At 38.4% G+C, this 20750-nt stretch overlaps 1 protein-coding gene across 4 annotated transcripts in view; it reads right to left on the bottom strand.

Moving 5' to 3' along the window:
• MTMR7 (myotubularin related protein 7) overlaps positions 1–20750 on the bottom strand; it is a 43434-nt gene that overhangs the window by 5197 nt on the left and 17487 nt on the right. For 2 of the 4 annotated variants that reach the window (XM_048305219.1, XM_048305218.1), the window contains 8 exons: positions 20037–20194; positions 18322–18450; positions 15378–15512; positions 10394–10526; positions 5555–5664; positions 3790–3915; positions 2960–3009; positions 1111–1311 (listed from right to left, as the gene is read on the bottom strand). In XM_048305219.1, the coding sequence (XP_048161176.1) occupies positions 1111–1311; positions 2960–3009; positions 3790–3915; positions 5555–5664; positions 10394–10526; positions 15378–15512; positions 18322–18450; positions 20037–20194 (1042 nt within the window). The remainder of the gene's footprint in view (positions 1–1110; positions 1312–2959; positions 3010–3789; positions 3916–5554; positions 5665–10393; positions 10527–15377; positions 15513–18321; positions 18451–20036; positions 20195–20750) is intronic. The other 2 variants (XM_048305222.1, XM_048305220.1) reach the window with 2 other exon arrangements.

The following is a 20750-nucleotide window of genomic DNA, read 5'->3' on the forward strand; positions in this document are numbered from 1 at the left end:
AGTTCAGGGATAGCTGAAGCTTAGATGCAGCATTCTAGTCCTCTGTACTCCCAGTTTACAATTGGCTTCCTTAACAGAATTAGACTTAAGTTACAAGCATAGAGAAACAGAGACTCATATTCCCTTGTTGGTCACTAAAAGCAAAATCCAATCCATTTCCCATAAAGTGAAAGCAGCTGGAGCAAGTAGGTGGAGAGACTGGTTCCTTTGTGAGGTGGAGAGGATCACTTCCATAAAGTGAGCTTTCAGACTGATCTCTGCACAAAAGGATCCCCACATTTAAAAGCACTCAGCTCCCGCTGAGCTGCAATTTCTTACACAGTTAGATCTTGGGATGTGGTGGGTGATCTGTGAAGGTTTTGATTTTAAATGGACTGTGGCACGGTGGCTGCTCTGCATTTAAGCAGTGAAAAGGACCAAATGGCAGCAGCCAGCAGTAACCAGCACCTTCCTCTCATTGCTACTGCTGACATGAGCAGGGTGCTTGAGAAAAGCAATGGATATCATCATGTATCAAGGACCCAGGGCCTCGGGAAGCAGATATGATCATAAGCGCTGCCAGGAATGATGATGCTGTCTTTGTTTGGGCCTCAGGGCAGGTAGATTAATTCATAATTGCTTTGGGGCCAGACAGCAGAAGGACAGTTTGCTGACTCAGTCCTAGGGAGGGCTACCAGACAAAAAGACAATAAGGAAGAGAGCAGGACTAGAATGTCCTGACATGAGATCCAAAGACAGGTTAAAACACAGAGGAGCAGTAACTCTTAAACTGAGAACTTAACTAGAGTTATTGTCATTTTATACTAGTTACAGAGCCAGCTTGCCTTGTATTTTGTCAGGGCTGCAGTAAAGGTAGGCCCACATGGCTGAAGGCATAATGCTTGTCAATTTTCACTAATCCCTGTCACACACACCATGGATTATGCTCCCAGCAGAGCTACACTGCAGAGGATCTTTTTTTTTTGTATTAATCTGTGTTGCCAGAAGACAACAGGCACCCTGTGCCTTATGAAACACATACATACAGACTGGAGAATGTCTGACTCCTCAATACACCACCAGCCACAGACCCCATGCATAAATATGCTACTAAAGAAAACATTTTCATACTTCAGCTCTCGTCTCTCCTTCTGGCTGTTACACAGGAAATTCCCAAACTGGCAAGAATAGATATGATGCTGTATGTGGATGAGGAATCTCTCATTGAATTCAAAAGCACAAGGAAACTGTTCCATTAACTGCCAAATACATTCGATGAACTGGTCAATAACAGGCGATATCTCCTTTGGATCTCCATCTAAATTGCCATACCTGAAACAAGATACATTAAAAAAAACCTGAATTCCTGTAGGAAAACTGAATTAGCTCTAAGGAAAACAAACCCCTCACTTCTAGTATGCAAGTTACATCATAGTCATTCATTTCTAAAAACTACTACTATATTTTTACTTACAAAAATGATGCAAGAATCATGAATTAGAATGGAGGCAGAATTGCAAACAAACAAAAAAACCCTTGTATTGGGTGTCTTGTTACCTTACAGTTACAAAAGGCTGGCTGCTGCATAGCCATGTTTTAATGCTATCAATATAAATTGTACCACAGTAATACAGGTTAGCAAAAGAATGCCTGCAACAACTTCATGACAAAAGTGTGCCTGAAGACAGTCTCTTAATAGTAGATTATTCCCCAAACCAGAAAAGTGAGCAGGAGAGCTACATTATAACCTCAGCAGAAAACAGGTTAAAGCTGCCCTCTCTTGGTGAAATTTCTAGGAAGTGGGAAATGTTTACATGCTACTGTGACTGTCAAGTAAACACTTTCTGTGTATAAAAATGCCTCTTGGAACCACTTGCAATGAAGAAAAGGAGCTTGAAAATACAAAACACATAGAAGTAAAAAATGTTTTTTACGTCTACATAATAGGAAGAAGCATTTTCAATGAATTATTCTGCTGGGGGTGGGGTACACATGCCAACAGAGTGGAATTTCATAAAAATTTCATTAAAATTTCATAAACATCTAAAATTGAAACTTCTAATTCTGATACTATTATCAAAGAGAATATAGCAGTATTGCACAGCAAACCAAAGCTATCAGTGGTTATTGCATTTCATAACACCTTTTACCACTGATAAGCATAAATAACTGACAGTATCATATTAAATGTAGTATTTCCTTCTGAAATTTCACGGGTGGTGTGGAACTGCACAGATTTCCTGTAAGTTTTGTTGTTTTTTTAAACTATTAACAAATTTATATTCAAATCAAGCAATATAATGTCATTAAACCCAATATAAAAATTGCATTTTTAATTTTTACAGAAACTAAAATAAAGTCAAGAAAGAAAGAAAATGTGAAAATGTGTACATGTTTAAACATGTTAAGTCTTCAAACATTTTCATTACATTATAGCATTTACATTGGATCGATGTTCAAAATAACTTGTTCAAATAAATGACTTTCCATTTTGCCTGACATTTCTGAGCAGATCTTGCTGGTTTTGTTAGAACAGAGTGTAACAGGAAGAGTATATTTTATGTAATAGACAACTCACAGACATGCCTAAGATTAAATACTGTCTTGGAAAATGTAGAAGTCCCTTTGATGAACAGGGACTTATGTGGGGAGCCTTGGCACTACTAGAAGATCTGCTAGAGTCCAAAGGGATTTTCCAAGCCAAATGCATACTACTCACATGGACCTCTCAATGCTCATAGCAACTGCAAGACCAGCATGCAGGATTTTTAGTAGTTTTGGAGTGCTCATATAGAACTATTTCACTCTGACTTTTCCAGGCAGCTAAATTATGTAGTTGGGGAAAAGGGTATGGCTGTTTCCCGGGGCATTCTGTTGCTATGTTTTGTAAGGCAGCAGAGAAGTAAAACTGGAATGGCAGCAGATGCTGACTACATAAACATATACATACAGAGAGACAAAAACCTTAGCCCCGCCTTACCTGTGGTTAAACTTGTGACCAAAGGAAATCCAGTCTTTTTCAATTAACACCTAAAATGAGAATATTGCATTCAATGTTGTGGAGTAGAGCTGACATGTTGAAGCAGGCAGAAGAGTGGTATAAACAAGCAGTGTTGGAATCCCAGTTAATTCTTAGAATAAGCAGAAAAGTGGCAAGCAAGAAGGATGTAAGCAAGCAGTACTAGAATCCTAAATAATTTTCACAATTATCAGAAAAATAATGAGTGATGAGCACTGCTGCCCACTCAGGGAAACAGCACTCTTCATGGATGCAGAGAGGGTGCCAGTATTTCAGGACAACTTCAAATATCTTGTTTCATTGCTTTCTAAAATAGAACTTATAAATGTCTCAAACATCTTTTTAACATGTGACCAGTAACTTGATAACCACTTCTAGATGCTTTACTACTGCTGATTGACTTGGGAAAGGAACAGATTTTCCAATATAGCTGCTCATTGCAATCTAATGTCTAGAAAGACCCACTTCTGACACTCAAAATTAAAATGTTCACTGCAAATGAACACAAATTCTTGCTTGTACAAAAGCTCTTTGGGCTGTGAGAAAGTTTCTTGGTCAAGGTTAGGAAAAAAAAAATCAAACATGGGTGCCCAACTGATCCCCACCTTGAATAACATTTCAAAGAGAAATTGGGAGACTTTAACATGAACATATGGAAGCCTTCCTTCCTGCTTAAAACCCAAAACAAAATGAGGGTATATAAGGGACAGTTTATTTCCTATTAAAAACAAAGTTATTCATCTTAAGTGATGCCATACTGCTTCATTTACTCTGTGAAAGAACCTGCTTACCATGAATCCCTTCATAGTTCTGTAATATGGATCCAATAGAAGGCTTGCTACAGAGCAAACCTGGGCTGTCCTATCCCAGCCATCAGAGCAGTGAACAAGCACACTCACACCTTCCTCAGCCACAGCCTAAGGATACAGAAAAAGTCAGAAATTTCACAAGCAGGGAGGAAGACAATGGTAAGAGAGGAACAGTGAGACAGCAGCATATAGACAGAATTAACTTGGGAACTGGGAAAGCTCTTTCATTTTTTGCTCTACCACAGAGTTCTTGAGTGTTGTGTCATTTGAAAATCAGTGTTATTCCTCTCATTTGAAAAGTTTTCATTCACCCCAGCCCGTGCAATATAGTGGTTGAGAATTACCTGTTTACGCTCCACTACAGGAAGATGTGGGATTGATTAATTTCAATTTAAATACATCAATCTGTCAAAGCAGACAACTACCTACAGCAAATTCAGATGCTCTAATACATCTTGTGCCACTCACATGCCACTTAAAGAATAGCCATGCTTGCAATATGGCTCTTAATTTTTCATCTTTTCATCATTCTCTGACCCAATAGCTTGGAATTTCCCCCCTGAACAAATTCAGAACCCAAACTATGCTAAACCATGACAATGGTAATGTCAATAAGGGCAATGTCTGCTTCCGATGGGAGCACTAGCCTGGACATCATTGCAGCACACTGCATTGCCCTGATGACATGCTGTAAAGGTTTTTGGGGAAGCCTGTTGTAGTGGGAAACATCCATGTTTAATAAGCAAGATTTTATCAGTATGTTTAATGGAATAACTGGGGAGAGAGGAATCCATTTTATACATAAACACATAAAGAAGAAATTGTACTGAGTTCTCCAGAGTCTGGTGTTGTATTATTTTTAGAACTTGAGGGTTGGAGGTCGTTTTTTTAATTCTAAGGGTTTTGGCCTTTGTCATTTCTAAAGAGAATTAAATTTAGGAAGTAGAATATAAAACAGGTTAGGAAAGATATAGTTAGGGAAAAAAACACATTTAGGTTAAGTTTGGGCTTAATAGAGAATGAGGAATAATAATAAATTATCTATGTTTATCTCAAGAGACAAGTAAATTCTACCAAAACAGAACCCCTGTGGGCAGAAGACCAAGAACTGAGAACTGGGAACCATACAAACAAGAACAGGTCAAAAGGCACTGGGCTAGCAAGCATATGGACAAAGGATAATAAGACCAGCCATTGGGGAAAAACTAGCAAAGCTAATGTAAATGACCTTATTTCTACGAGCTAATGAAAGGTAGTAGGGCTGGGAGTAGAAATACATGTATGTATCCCACAGTGCTGTTTGGGTAAGAAACTACAGTTGCCTTCTGAGAAGGAAGAAGCAATGCAAGAGAAACAAGCAGTTAGTGAGGAGGGAAATCCATGAAGTTTTATCTGTATAGTTTTGTGCAGCAGGTCATGTGAATAAAATGGCCGATAAGAAATTGTAATAGCAATCTCAGAAATAAGAATTGAAGCAGTAAAAAGCCAGAGCACAAGGTAGGGGGTAATAAAATTTAAGCTACTGCTGGTAGATGACAAATGTCTATATTACTTTAGGGGGGATTAGGGGAAATAATTTCTTATTAAAGCCAAAACTGTTTTCTGTAAAAGTTCTCAGATATATAAAAGTAGAAGCTGCTAGAGAGTTTGGCTATGGTAATACACAGGAGTTGGTTCAGGAGGTGAATTTAGCCGGTTGCCTGATAACTCAGAGGTGATAACACAGTAGCTCATTTTATACATTTACCTTTGCAATAAAAATGCCAGCATCCATAATGGCTTTGATGTGCTTCAGCCAGCCAGAATTCTCCAGGCCCCACAGAAAGTCACTCATCGAAGGTGATTTCAGCTCACAAACTGCAAAATAAGACACGTATTACATTTATAGTAATTAGAGTTCCTTAAGCTTCACTGACTGTTGAGCCTCAGAGTTCTCTCTTCTTCAGGTATTTCCTGTGTAAAACATGCATCTTTTGAAAAGAAGGACTACTTCACAGTCAAACTTAACCTTTGAGAAACACATATATTTAAGAAATGGGGCTGGGTCAAATTTCACCAAATATACTGATGTAATTTAAAAAGAGAAGCTGTCATAAAGCCTATTGCAAACAAATCCAAATCCATCCTTCTATGAAGCATGCATTTTCCAAGGTTGTGTTGGGAGTGAAGTTTTCAAACCCCTGGGAGGAGTTGGTGTATTTAATCATGAGGACTTGAAAACAGAAAGCATTTGATTTTTGCTGTTGGACAGGCAGACAGACACCTAAATGGTGCCACTGCCTCCTGCTCCCAGCATCACCACAGATGATGGTGGTTGAGTTAGTGGTTCACTCTACAGTTCTTCATCCCTGAGTTAAACCTTACTAAAGCTTCACTTGAAGTCAAAAAGTATTCTGATAGTGAGGACAAGACATAATCCATCAAAGAAAATATTTTCCTGAAAATCTTCCAAACTCTATGCCACATTTGAAGAAAAAAATAACAATCTCTCGGTTTCTACTCTAAGTTCCTTTCCTGCTGTATCCAAGCATCCATTTTGTAATATTAGAGAGTTTGTGGCATCAGAACAAAAAAAGCAATCAGAATCTCAATCAGGTACCTCAATCCAGCAGAACAAATACTCAATGAAATTTAGTGCAATCTATTTTCAACAGTGAGATATTAAATTCGCCCCACAAATAGACTACATCTTTATTTTGATCCATGTAGAGTTATACTGTCTTTTAAGGAAAAATATATTAGCCACTGAAATTAATTTTCAGAGTACCGTGAAAAACATCATGACTTTTACCGAGTTAATGTATGATCTGTCAATTACTAATGTCTTAGTAAGTCTCTTGTGGTCTGGAAATCTCAAAAGACTCAGTTATTTACAGCCATTTTGGCCCCTGGCATAGCTTCAGTTTCCTTCGGGGTAATTGAAATTTAATTTTACAAGCCAGAGTTTACACCATATCTGACTTATCTGACTGTCCTAACTCCATTTAGTTCAGAAGCAAAATGGCCTAATGTGTCCATACAAAGTCTTGCAATGTTTATATGCAAGGCCCCTTCCAGATGGTTATTTTAAAAGTAATTTTGGAAGGATATTTATAAAGATGCAGAGATAGCAGCACTGAAAGCAAACAGCTTTCCATATGATTAATGTTCCTGTGCAGATGGGAGCATGACCAATTAGTGGCTGAATTCTGGCTGAAGCTGCTGTCTCTGTTTACAAAAGCCCAAGGTAAGGCTGAAACAGTGCTTTGCTCATTCCCACTCCCAAATTGCTGTCAATATTTACTGACCACTTCACTGAGCAAAGTTCATACTGTCCTAAATGCATACCCTGTATATTTCGCATGACTTTGGCAACTGATCTGGACCTTAACACTGAGTTCAATTATGAATTCAGTTATGAGGCTTATCCTTAGGGGAAAAGGCAGAAAATCTTTGAGAAATATGGCCTGCTTCATCCACAGTGTATGCACAGGAAAATAAAGAGCTGCTGGGCAGAGCTCTGGGAATTCCAGCAATGCACCCATATCCCTGGATATGAGGAACCCATACCTCCTGGATGGGAGGAAGAAACAGGACACATGTTGGAAACTGCCTCTTCCACCAGCAAAAGTACCAGAGGAGTATGCTGGACTAGTCCCATTTCTGGCAGGACAGCCATAAGTAGAGGAAGGAGTACTTGCTGTGGGCCAAACCCACAGGTTTTCCTATTGGCTGCTCTGTCACAGAAGTCCAAGGATCAGAGGGCTGCTCCTACATCAGCAAGTGCTGCTCCTGGTATGAGGGGAGGAGAAGCTCGTATTTGCTGTTTAAATACAAACAGGGAGCATGTGGGGCCATCACCTCAGTGCACAACACACAGGGGTCAGGTCCCAGCTGGCCCCTGGGTGTGCTGCACAACCCACCCCATCCCAAACGCCAAATAGCAGCCTCAGGCAGCCCTTGGATCTTTATCGAGAAAAGTCCCTGTGTAATGTCCTTCTAATGTTAAAAATTATTTCAAGGAGGTTGTGGACAGGATCAAAATTATCTCAAAGTTCTTCACATAGACCTATCTATAAATGGAGAAAAATAAAAAGCCGTAAAGGCAGCAGAGACAATTTTTTTTTTTCTCTGAAAGGAAATTCCATCATGTTGAAATGCATTTTACTTCCCTAGTATGGTCAAATCTCAACATTTTTTGCATATTCTGAAAAAAATCTTATTCTAAAAATTAATAATTTTATAATGCTGGTATAGTTTGTCAAAAATTAACATTAAACCAGGGTAAATATATGTTGAAGTAAGATAAATTGGCTTGAATTAAAGTCAGTAAAATCACAAAGCTGAAACAAATTTTTTTACCTACTCAAATATTTACATTTTCGTAAGTATAAATTTAATTTTCTCAGCTTTTTCCCAAAAATCATAATTGAAATTAATACATTCCTAATATAAGTGCATTTCCTAATGGAAAACTGAATAATAATTTTTTTCAAATTTTCTCAGTATTGGAAGTTATTTAAAATTGTATATTGAAAATAACCTGCAATCTGGCATGTGAAGATCCTTTGCTCTACACTTCTGCTTAGTACCAGTAAATTCAACGAAACTGGCCTTGCATTTCAGCAATACATCTGGCCAATTATATCTTGATGTCCTTTTTTCATGCTGTACACTTCCAAGCAACAATACAGCTCACAATAAACTAAAATCAGTTTTCATCAGCCTCATTTGCCTTTTCAAAGGTTTTTATGCAGCTTATAAAATCTTACAACAGATCATGAGCAGCAGACCCATTCTGTAAAGTTTATAGTGTAGTGTGATGTTTTACTTAAGATTCACATAGGTACAGTGATATTGCTATCTTATTTATGTATTCTTTTAATTATTTATATATTTTTGATATTGATAATACACCAGTAATTGATAATTATTGATATATTATCTAGGTATTCCTTGATAAAAATTTAAAGCCATATTAAATGTGTGTTATCATCATCCTTGACAGCCTTTTTGGTTCTAGGTCTCTTTGTATGCTCAAGTCAGGTAAAAGATCACCAGAAAAAGAGATTAAGGGACACATACAAATGGAAAAAGATAAAAACTACACAGCATCTTACATAAGGAAAGCCCTGACACACTGAAAGTCATAAGATTTTTCTTTTAAAAAGTACTTCTCTGATTTCTAATATTATCAGTCAGGTTGATGCATGTGAGATTTCAATACAGCAAACATAAAACCAGGAAAAAAGCAGATGTTTTAACTATATGGCTCATTTGAAAATAGATGCTAAGAATTTGTGTCCCCCAAGCAGCCCGAAGTGTTAAATACATTAGGAATTACCTTGTTACATGCAAGGTTGGGCCATGGGCCGGTCTCATGAACTTTTGGCTCAAAAATTATACACAGTACTTCCCATACAGCCAGGCTGGTTGTTTACTATTTTAACTTTGATAGTCTTGAGCTGAACAAATAAAGGGACCTGTTTACTCACCCAGCCTCCCTCCTATCCAAACAAGACTTGATAGTGAACAAAAAATCCTTCTGTTTTCCTACCTGAGACCCTTAGGCCAAGAAAACTCTGATGAAGAGAGGGAGTGTTTTACCTGCAAAACAATTTAATGCTGCTTTCCATAAAATGCTCTTATTTGAAAACAGAGCATGGTTTTCCTATCATGGAAAATTTAAGCCCTTCTTAGATTTCAAATTTACAATTGCATACACTCGATGGGAGACAGACGAAGAGTAAAAGAGCATGGGCAGAGCATGAAATCAAGAATAAGACAGATGAAGCTGATCCAGGAGATGATGGAAGTTGTTATTTATGTACATGAAGTAAATACTGAGACACAGTGGAGTGAGCACTATTTACTATTTGCTTGTTAAAAATCAGCAAGCCAGTGAGGGTCAAGGATGGCTTATTTATCCTTGCTCTTTTCCCAGATGACCCCTATACAGTTATGTACTGCAAATATGAAATGGCAGAACAGATTTGCTGGTTTATATACTGCTAAGTATTTATAAGGCAATTGTTATTAATTTCCATGGGATATTGAAGGTGATGAATAGTTACACCCACTGACTGTGAATTAATTTCATTAATAGACCTGATGTGATATGTTCTATACAGGGCATGAATGAGTTTCTGTTAAAATTCACAGTCCAAAATGCATGACTACCTTATATGAAAACCAAACCACAGTTTTTCTGAGCTTTAAAAAAAAATCAATCTGTATTTTCCACTAGCCTTAAAGTCAGCTCTAAGGGATTTTTTAAATTTTATTATCAAAATGTAAATTTCAAAAAATGACATAGTAGCAGTAATGTGCACTGAATTAAAATTAGTTTTATCATTAAACTAAATGATATCAGGATTTCAGCCAGGAAACAAGGTGTTTTCACAATTAAGAAATCACCAATCAATATTTGCCATGATGCTCCCTTGCACAAGTCCCATTAGCCAGCAGGCAGCTGCATGCAGCTGCAACAGGCAAAGAGTACTTTTCATACTCCTTTTCACTGCTGCTGATTTCAGAGCAGCTATTCTGATTTGTTTGACAGAAGGATCAACTCTTTCCTCTAGATTCCAGTGAAGGGGAGTATTACCTTCAAGCATTTTCTGCAGACTATTTCTCATGACATGGATGTTCTCGATGCCTATGAACTGAAACTTGATGTTGGAGTAGTTGTCTTCATTTTCATATCCCTTCCCTGCTGCTCTGTTTGCCATTGCGTTGAGCTGAAAAACATAGGGAAAATTGGATGAAAACCAGTAGCAGAATCCTTTCAAAACAAACCTTGTGGTCTACAGCAATAAATCAGAGGGGTTTAAGTCAGGCACAAATAGGAAGCATTTGTCACAGTGTCAACACAAGGGGCTATGAATCGGGGATCTGTTTACAGCCTATTGCAGGGCACTGGGCTGCTGAGTCTCTGATATCCCTGTTTCACACACTTGGAGTGAAACGTCATTAGTGAGGTTAAACACAAAAACCCCACAGCCTAGATAGGGTTCCTCTGCAAGAGCATAAAGGTTTTAATTTGGTTTTAAAAAGCTGTTCTGCTTTTATATTGGATCAACATCATGTTTACTAGCAGAATGTACCCAGGAGGTGGCAGTGTCCCATCTTCCATGCCACTGTTTCATAGCATGTGCACACTTGTGCAGTAAGGTTGCCCAAGTTACTGCATTTTACTGCTCAAATCATCCAAAAGCTGATAAAGCTTACTTCTTTGAAGCTTGCAATAATGAAGAGGGAGTTGGAGTAGTTTTCCCTACTTTTATAGTATCTTGGCTCTTATGTAAAACTACAAAATATTTGAATTGACAACATCACCACAAATATTTTCATCTGCAATGCAGTGCTATCAAAGGAGTTGCTGTGCTTCAGTAAAAATACTTTCTGTTGGAAGTTGACGTTTCATCTTCGAATCTGTTGCTTGCTTCCTGGCATGGGACAGTTACTAAATATTTCTTTAGCTCAGTTTTCCCAAGCATAAAATTAAGGATGGGGTTAATGCTTATTCTCCCCCCTTTTGGAATCCTTGGGTGGGAAGCAAAACTATCTGCCAAGCTCCTTATGCCAAATTTTGATCTTTGGGCTGAAAACTAGAGCTGGTAGAAATTAATTAAGTACTTTTACTTTTTCTTTGATAGGTTTTTCTTAATAATTTTTTTTTTTTTTACTAAGTACCTACTTACTTTTTAAAAAAATTCCTGTAGCAAAATCTCACTGTGCAATAGAAAGAAATTGTCTTTTTGCATAAAGTCCCTGTTTTTCTGTGAAATTCATGCTGTAAGGCTGTGGGACCTTTGAACTTCCCAAGAAATATGAAGGCTCTGAGAGTGACAAAGCAGCTCAAGTGGCAGAACCTCCATGCCTCAAAGCACAGCTAACAGCTTCTGCTCAGGAAAGATTTAAGAAATAAATAATAAAGGATATTGACTGGACAAAAAGTGACTTGTCTTCATTTCAGTGAGAGCCAATGCTCATGAAAAAGTAAAAGAAGGGGCCAAGAGGCTATGCAGATAACTCTGTCTCCAGTTTATTTCCCAATAGTGCAGGCAGTACTATTGATTCGCTGCTTCTGTGGTCACAGCTGAAACTCACAGTAATATATTTTAGTGCTTAGCTAATGGCATCATGGGATATACAAGAATGTCGCCTTTTCTGACCTCTTCCACCCCAAACACACATACTCCCAATATTCTACTTTAATTTGGAGCCAATACAGACAACTGGGGACTGATTGTCTGATGCCATCTCCTTCCAACCAAGATAACAACCCTAGCTTTTTTACCTTATATGTCAAAAGAGGTTTCCAAGGGCCAAACCTGATATCTTAACTTTCAAAGGAAAGAGCTAAAAAGTTACATTTGTTACAAAGTTACAATGAACACCATTAGGAATTGAAACATTGCACGAATTTCATGATAAAACAGAAGGAACCGCACTCTGGATAGAAACCTGGGCAAAATACCAGCATTTTTGATTTATTCCAATCTTGGGGAAAATTTCTTTTAACTTATAGTATGCAGTTCAGGAAAGAGCACAAGAAAAAAACCCCATTCTTGTCTATCAATCAGCAGTCTGCTAATGTTTTTACTATCAATGGACAATGAAAAAAAGATACAGCCTGTGAACAGCATGTCAATTAAGGACAAAGTCCTCAGTGTGACTTGCTACAAAGATAGAAATTATCTGCTGAATCCTAATCTTTCTCTTTTGAAGTTGACATCAGTGTTCTTGTACAAACAAAATGAGGCAGTCTCTCTCTGCAGTAGCCTATAGCTTCTGGAAGAAAGATCTGTACACAAGCCTCAGCCACCACAAACCCCTGAAACCCTAAACGGAAAATATCTATCCTCTAACCAACCTAGTACTCAGCACATAAATACCATTAACTGTTTCTGCAGCAGAGCAATTTTATCACAAATATCCTTTCTTAAAGGACAATCTGAAATAGCACTATTTAAAAGTAAATAAATAGAAGGTTAAATTGCAAGGCTTTCTGACACTCATTTATTTTAAATACTGTCAGTTGCCAAACTTTGCAGCTGCCACAATATTTACTAACAAGTTTTCCACATCATCTACCAAAATTCCATCTGTTGCTCTTAAAGTAGTGGTTGTGAAGCTCTCTAAATTGTGCATGTACTTGATTAATCTCAGTGAATATGAGGATACAGCCTCTAAAGGTAAAAGACCTCACTTGCAAGATTTCCTGCCATTTTCTTTAATCTGGGGGATAACCAAGCTGTGTCTTGCTATAAAGATTATACAACTAATGTGTTTTACTCATAAAGAGTAAGTTTATATTAGCTTATTCTGTGATCACATAGAGGAATGACAGTGGCTTAAGTAAAGTTGCATTTGGTCATCCTGCTATATCCAAATGAAGTGGAAACAAAGCTTTCTTCCACAGACAAATATTTTGTTTTGAAAATTATCAAGTGCAATGAGGGAAAAGCACTTGGGAATGTTGAATTGAAGGATCCATCAACATTCACGATCTTTGCAAGGAACTGGTTCTTATGAGATATAAGGCAAACAGTTTTGTAGCCGCCTATGGGAATGGGAAGCCTTCTACCAGCCTTGATATCTTATCTTTACATTTGCTAAAGGTTCCCTGAGGAATGCCAGGAACTGCTTCCACCGATCCCTATCCCTTGCTATATGTTCTAGATTTATAAACGCATTTTCATGTGCAAAATTGTAACAAGGCATCTGGGATCACAGGAGCTTTGTAGATCTGTCCATTTTTGCTGCGCAGAGAGAAGTAGGAATCTGGTATACAAACTTCTTTACATCAAAACTTTTTTTTTTACAGAGAAGTTCAGTGAAAATAAACAGTCTTCATCTCCTAACTGGCTCCTGAAGAAGCCAGCATTGCTGGAAATATGCTGGCATTCATGGCTAAGTGAGCCACTTTCAGTCTCTCCACACCCTCCACAAAGTATGGGCTTTTTCCACTGCACACAGAAGATGTCTCAAAGTAATTTACCAGGTATTAACAGGTAGGACCCATCCTTTAATTTTATTAAAAATTAAAGGACAGCTCCTTCCTGTTAATACCTGGTAAAACATTATTAATAGCCAGTAAATCATTAGCAATAAATCCCATCAGTCAAAGACAGCCTTAAATAGGGAAGAGTACCAATACCATCAGAGAGGAAACAAGCTGTAACTATTATTACATACAGAAAACTGTTAAACAAGCATTATTTAGGCAGCTAGGTCTGTACTTCATAGCTAACACCCATTCTGAACACAATGGTACCGATCCTTTCCTAGTGCTCATCACAATTCACTTGCTTCAGGACCGTAAGTAAGCTGGTAGCATCTTCATCTTCCCAATAAAAAAGAGGGAACTGAAGGTCAAAGCAGTTACCAGATTACACAGTCCTTGGTGAGACTTGGGTAAATGAGACATGCCAAGGCCCTCATTTTCTGGCTACTGCCTCCCATTAGAACCGTGAGCACTCACAGCACCTCCCCACCAACACCCATGTCTTCAGTCACCAGCCATGCAGGTTCCTCGTATCTGCCCCAGCTCTGCCCTTCCTCACTCCATTTCTCATGTTTCTCAGCTTTACCCACCTTGACCTTTCAGGCTCTGTCTTCTGATCTCAGGATACTGAAACAGCTTCCTTGTTCCTTTTCCTCATTTATTCTCATTTTTCCTTTTCCCATGCTATAGCTAATCCTACACCTACAAGGGATTTTGTGGAGATTTGCCTCTTTAGTTTCGTTTCTTCAGAGGCTTTGGTAACTAAAAGGGGAAAGTTGCTGATAGTGCAATAAAGAATATATATATCCCTACTACCTCCTCCAGATACTGAAGTCTATCTAGTCTTTATCACCTTGAGCTGTTTGCTAGCATCACAATTTGGATACAATGCTTTTTTTAGCTTCCAACCTCTTCTAGGTCATTACTGAGTTTCTATATTTCTCCATATTTTTTTCTAAAGCTTTTATCTTGGCCAGAGGCTTTTAATCAGTTATAGATATGGCATCTGATGTCACTACTTATCACATTTCAGATTCTCTCTCAAAACCACCAAAGTGCTGGAGATATTTAAAGGTCTCTTCCATTCTTGTCATCTCAGTAACTTGTCTTTCCTTAGCCTTGTGCAGAGGTCATTGGAATTTTCTCACTTCCAGGAGAAATCGTGCATGGAAAATTATAGTATAAGCAGGCAGAGGTTTGCAACATTACAAACAACTGTAAATACATTTTATAATGGGAATTATTTTTTGCAGTCTCATCAGAAATATACTTACTTGATAGCTCCTTTGCATGTGTAAACAGTTACAATTACACGTTATTTACTTTTCTGTATCTTGACATTTTGCTAAGAACAAGAAAAGGGAAAGGTTCAGTGTAAAGGAGAAAATTCTCCCAGAGATAATAATGTGGTCAAGGTTTCTAGTCAGGATTCCCCTGGTAAATCCTCATGTACCTGTGAAGTTACACAGGTGCATCTAAGATCAGAAGTGACTTGGTCAGTCACTTAGATTGTGTATCTTCCCTAACCTATTCAGCCCAGAGTCAGTCTTGCTATGTGCAAGAAATTTAATGTACTTACTTTGGGCCGAGTGTCAACAACATATATGAAATCACTTCCTGGATTGGCTTTTCTAATGGCCTGGAGCATCTGTTCATCCTCAAGGCATCGAGCACTAAAGCCAGATAAAGGCTGGCTGCTTCTACATATGGAGGCCTGCAGAAAAGCAGACAAACAAACAAAAAACCTAACATAATTATAAAGTAGAAATTGTTTAGCATCCAGAAGCATTTACAAAACCAGATCATTAGATGTTTGCATAGATGTACAGTTACATGAGAAAGGCAGAATGGTAAAATTAATTACATATTAATGTATACATTATTCTTAAAAAGGCAAGGAGATATTAAAACAATACAACCCCATTGGCCCAAGCCTAGTTTTGAATGCAAATTTTAGAGCTATTTTAAGTATTGTATTTCCCTAATGTGGAATAACTCCTGAAAGGTGATATCTCAAGGATGACTACAGCCTTGAAATCATGAGAACATTGATATAACATAATGAATAGGTCCTTTTGCACTGTCACTCACACTTACCAGGTACGAGACAGATTACACCCAACCTATACCAGTGCCCGCTTTACTGAACAGCCTGACACCATGAGACCAGGAAACAAAAATGTGTAACATGCAGCCAGATTACCAATTGTTGTGTATTTTTAGCACTGCCTCTGGAAAAAGACCGTACTGCACAAGAAGTGGGTCAGGCAGCCTGACTCCTGGAGTACTTGCATTAAGCAGGGCTATTGAAGGAGGCAAGAGAGTTTCTCCACAGACCCATCAGGATCAGACCTCCAGACGAAACCAGGAAAGAAGAAACAAAATGTGAAATGGGTGTGCAGGGAGATTTTTATTTTTGCTAGGCAGAGGACAGCTAGATTTGTAGAAGGCAAGGGGATAATATATGCACTTTCTAAGCACTGAGCACAAGCATGAAGAGAATCTGCCTGCTCAAGGTCACAACCTGGGCAGGCTGTCCTACAAATTATTTATTACTGTGAGAAAGGACATGCTTTTTTCAGTCACATCTTTGAATTATCAGTAGTTAGTAAAGTATGGCTCTTTAAGAGAGAAACCCAGAATTGTGTGAGACACTGTTCATACTTCATTAATGGTTTTGCAGACAGGTTATTTCTATTTGGAGTCTAATCTTCTGATCATCACATATTCCAGTGATTTATTATGTGCTATTGCATAAGCTGAACAGACAGTTCCAGACTTTGATCTTATCATATTTACACAGACCATGTAGGACGCAGAGGTGTCACATCACCACTGAATTTGTCAGGACAAAGGAGCTATGTGAAAGTTCTGGATATGAAAAACTGAATGAGTGGTACCTGTCTCCTCTGTGTGCAGCAGGCTCTTCCCAAACCGCTGTGAGCATTTTAAATCTTACCCCTCTCCTGCCCATTACTCTATTTGCTGGCAACTCATGGCAACCTCCAAACTCACAAGGAGGTATTTCCTTCAACATTGCTTTTCCTAGCTCTTTAAACTATGATGGATCCAGGAGTAAACACAATACTTCAGATCCTGGTATTTTGAACTTTAACCTGAACTCCAACCACAACAGGGAAAACATTCAGGCTGAAACATGAAACTCATCCAAGCTGAATTACTATATATTGGAATCTACTTGACCCTGAGACCTTTTCTTTCACTGAGATTTAGAAATGTCCAAGTGTTTTGAATCCTAGGTATCTATATTTGGACATAATTGATATGCAAAGTGATTAACTCTGAGAAGTTTCACCTTAACAAAATGTTAAAAATAATATGTAATTTATGCTGAGATTGTATTTACTATTTAAATCTTCCTATTCTCCACTTGCATTGTAAAATTCATAGATCTTTATGGAAGCAATGCTCTGATGCAGGGTAAATGAGTGAAAAAAAATGCAGGGTAAAGGAGTGAAAATAATGTCTTGTTCCTTTCTTCTGAAGCTCAAATCTATGATAGGGGCTGCTGTAAAGGCAAGATTTCCATGGAGATTGTAGCTTATGACTCCTGCTTGTGACATTCTGCAGAAATATGTCCCATCCTGTGTGGCAAGCACTACAGATGCCCTGTAATCCCAGACTAGCTCTATCTTTTGGAATGCCCTGACCATCCCTGAGCACTAGGGAAGACCTCTCAGTGCCACTCTGGACTGAAGCAGGAGTCACACAGATCCTTTGAGAGTACAAAGGGGACACCATTCTCCTAACTGGTAATGACAGCTGAGCTAAGCCTGTCCCTAAGGGGCTGGAGCACAAAAGTAAAAACACCCAGTTTGTGGGATCCTTCAGTCTCCTTCCTCACCTCAGCTGCCAGAAACAGAAATGCAAATAGTCTAGGTGCAGGGTTTTCTTCCAAATGATTACAGACAAGTGAAGCAGATCCTTGCTCAGCCCTGAGAATATTTGCTATGGAGAGGGGAAGGTGGAACCCCTCACTCTTGCAGACAAGGAGAGTCTCTTCAGCAAACCCACAACATACTGCTCAGCCAACATCTAGTAGCTCTTATATCCATCCTTTCTGTGTCTCTTCACAGATCTTTTCTTGAAAAGCTACTCCTGATTCTCCAACTGATGCAAGTATACTTTTTCAACTCCTCAACTTGCTCTCAAGCTACCAGATCCAAAACTGCTCTGTTCTCCTCCCAGTCACCTACTAGGCTCCCTGCTACTGGCCTTCACTGCTCTGCCACCCATGTCTCAACGCCTCTTGTACTACTCCACTTCATTGTGATACAGAGATCACATATTTTTTGTGCTAGCTGGATGATGAAACTGGGTTTATATGTCTGCATTAAATGTCTATTAATGCCTATTAATGAACTAACCACACTAACCAGACTACACTAATAATTTTTTTTAATTAAATAAACACTGATTTCTTCTTGCAAAACCTTACTAGAAGAATTATGAGACCAAAGCCAAAATAAGCAAACACTTCAAGGCTACAAATTCCCACTTACATTGTTACCCTTGCAGTAGTAGGAAAGAGCTGGGAAACGCCTTCGGCTCCGAAATTTAGAACTCCCCACTATGATGTGTGCAGTTGCAGACTTTGGTACATAGACTTCTGTAGGATAGGAGTCACAGACCTGTGAAAGCAAACTCTGCTTGATCTACAAAGTACAAGTATCATTAGCCATTTCCACAGCAAAAACAAAATATCAAGGAACTCAAACCTCAGGGATATTCTGTCATTATTGTATACATATCACTGACATTGCTCAAAATGTTCTTTCCAAGATGGAAAGTATTAATCCTAACTTACACATGGCAAAACTGAAGCAAAAGGGTTAAAGGGCTGTATTTCCAAATGTTAATTCACGCCTTGTTGAGGACAGGTTTAACACACATTCATTCATACCAGAAAAGGTTTATCATTACATATAGCAAGGTTGTATTTACAACTGCAGTGCCCTCTGTAGCAGAATTTGGGAGTAAGGATGGGAGTGGGTGAACTTCTCAAACATTCTGCTGGGAGGGGACAACAATGGGAGGGGACAATAGAGCCAAATTTTTTGGAAAAATTGATAATAAAAAAAAGGACAAAAATAGGGACATGGAGACAAGAAACTAAGCCACATGAAATGAAGTTACCAAAAGGCAAGCAGCCCTGACAATGCCTACCACTTCAGAGAGGAACCTGATGAGCCTGCAAAAAAAGCCCCAGATTCCCTCTGGAGACAAGTGAGACCACAGATGAAATCCTGGTTTTACCCCCTTTTCCTGATATTGTCTGAAGCATTTTGACTGGGGTCAAAAGGATATTCAGTATCTCCCTTTGACTTTCTGAGATGACTAAAGCACTGAGGATGCCCAGGATGAAATTACTTTCTGAGTCAAGAGATATGTAATGAAGGATAAAGGAAAGGAAGAGCTTGTGGAAGTTACGGCTGTGGTGAACTGGATTTTATTCATTATGACATCTTTCCTACACTTTATCTTAAAAGAGGCCAAACATTTTTTTCCACCCATTTTCACAAAAAGAAAACAAACCCTGACAGCACATTCAGTCTTCTCTGAGAACTTCACAGTCCTTCCTTAACATGGGTATGTTCCAGCAACAGAACCAATGGAGTGCATGGACAAACTTTCTTCAACAATATCTTGGGTATTATTTCTCACAATTAATTAAAATTCTAAGGCCTTCAATTGTACACGACTGAACACAGCAGGACAGCAGGCAGCTAGGAAGATATATGACCTATAAGATGACTGTGAAAAACACTGACAGTCAATCACAGAGGCTTCAAAAGGAGCATGGGAATAGCCAATGAGGAAAAAAAATTGCCAAGCTCACTATTTTGAGTAATTTTTTTTTCTTAAAATGACCACATAGTAATTTTACATAGCCCTGCATGTCAGGGAAACTCTTATTCACACACATAACATTAAGTATGACTTAAACTTCTTCCCAGGCAGCCAAACCCTAACATTTAAAACACTGTGGCCATATTCTCTGTGCTTCCTTTCAACATCTGTTAAATGAAGACACATGCTTTCTCTCACTTTCTGTGTGCCATTTTATGTGAAATAGTAGAGGAACTGCACCTTACTACGTGTGTGTAGAGCACTGAGCACAAAGAGATGCTGCCACAAAGCACTATGGTAGTCCTCAGTCAGGCTGCTGATTTATTGTACAGACAGCCTCTGTAACAGAAAAATCACAACAACTCACTCCGTAGTCTCTGTTTACATCACTAATCTGCCAATAGTTGTTTGGAACACCCATCCGATTATATTCTTCATTGAGGTCCACGAGCTTCCAGCCTTGTTCTCGTTCTTCTTTATCTAATTTTGGATTGAAGGAGAAGCAATACAGCTCTTCATATTTCACTGGGAAAAAAATAAGCAAAGAAACAGGAACAGTAAACAACTTCAGATTTCTCATCCTGAAACCACACTTCAAAACCAGAACTTGGTGTTGACCTTGATGTAGTTTCCTTTAAAAGAGTACATTTTGCTTTACAAAAGCAAACAATCCTGGTTTATATCTACTGTCAAGAAAACTTTGAAAGTACATGCTCTTTTGATATTTGTATATATTGCAATGTATGTGCATTAATAGAAGTACTACTTAAAATATACTGTTCTGCTAGTCTTCAGTAGATTTGTAAAAACCTTCCCCAGCACAAAGACACAATGTCAGTGACATGCTTTCATCCAAAGAAAACTGAAGTCGGTGCCAGAGTAAGCACTTGTTCTTCAGAAGAATTTGCTATCTAGAGGTAGCTTAGAAGTCCCTTTATTAATGTAACATCTGTCCTGTGGCAAAGACAAAAAATATGAACAATGGACTATGCAGTGCATTCTTCCAAAAGTGAAAAAAACTCAGTAGTCTTGGTCCTAATTAGGAAGGTTTCTAATAGATCCAATGAAGTCTTAGTTTTGT

The sequence above is a fragment of the Corvus hawaiiensis genome, chromosome 5 (assembly GCF_020740725.1).
Source record: "Corvus hawaiiensis isolate bCorHaw1 chromosome 5, bCorHaw1.pri.cur, whole genome shotgun sequence".
In the NCBI taxonomy this organism is placed as follows: Eukaryota; Metazoa; Chordata; class Aves; order Passeriformes; family Corvidae; genus Corvus; species Corvus hawaiiensis.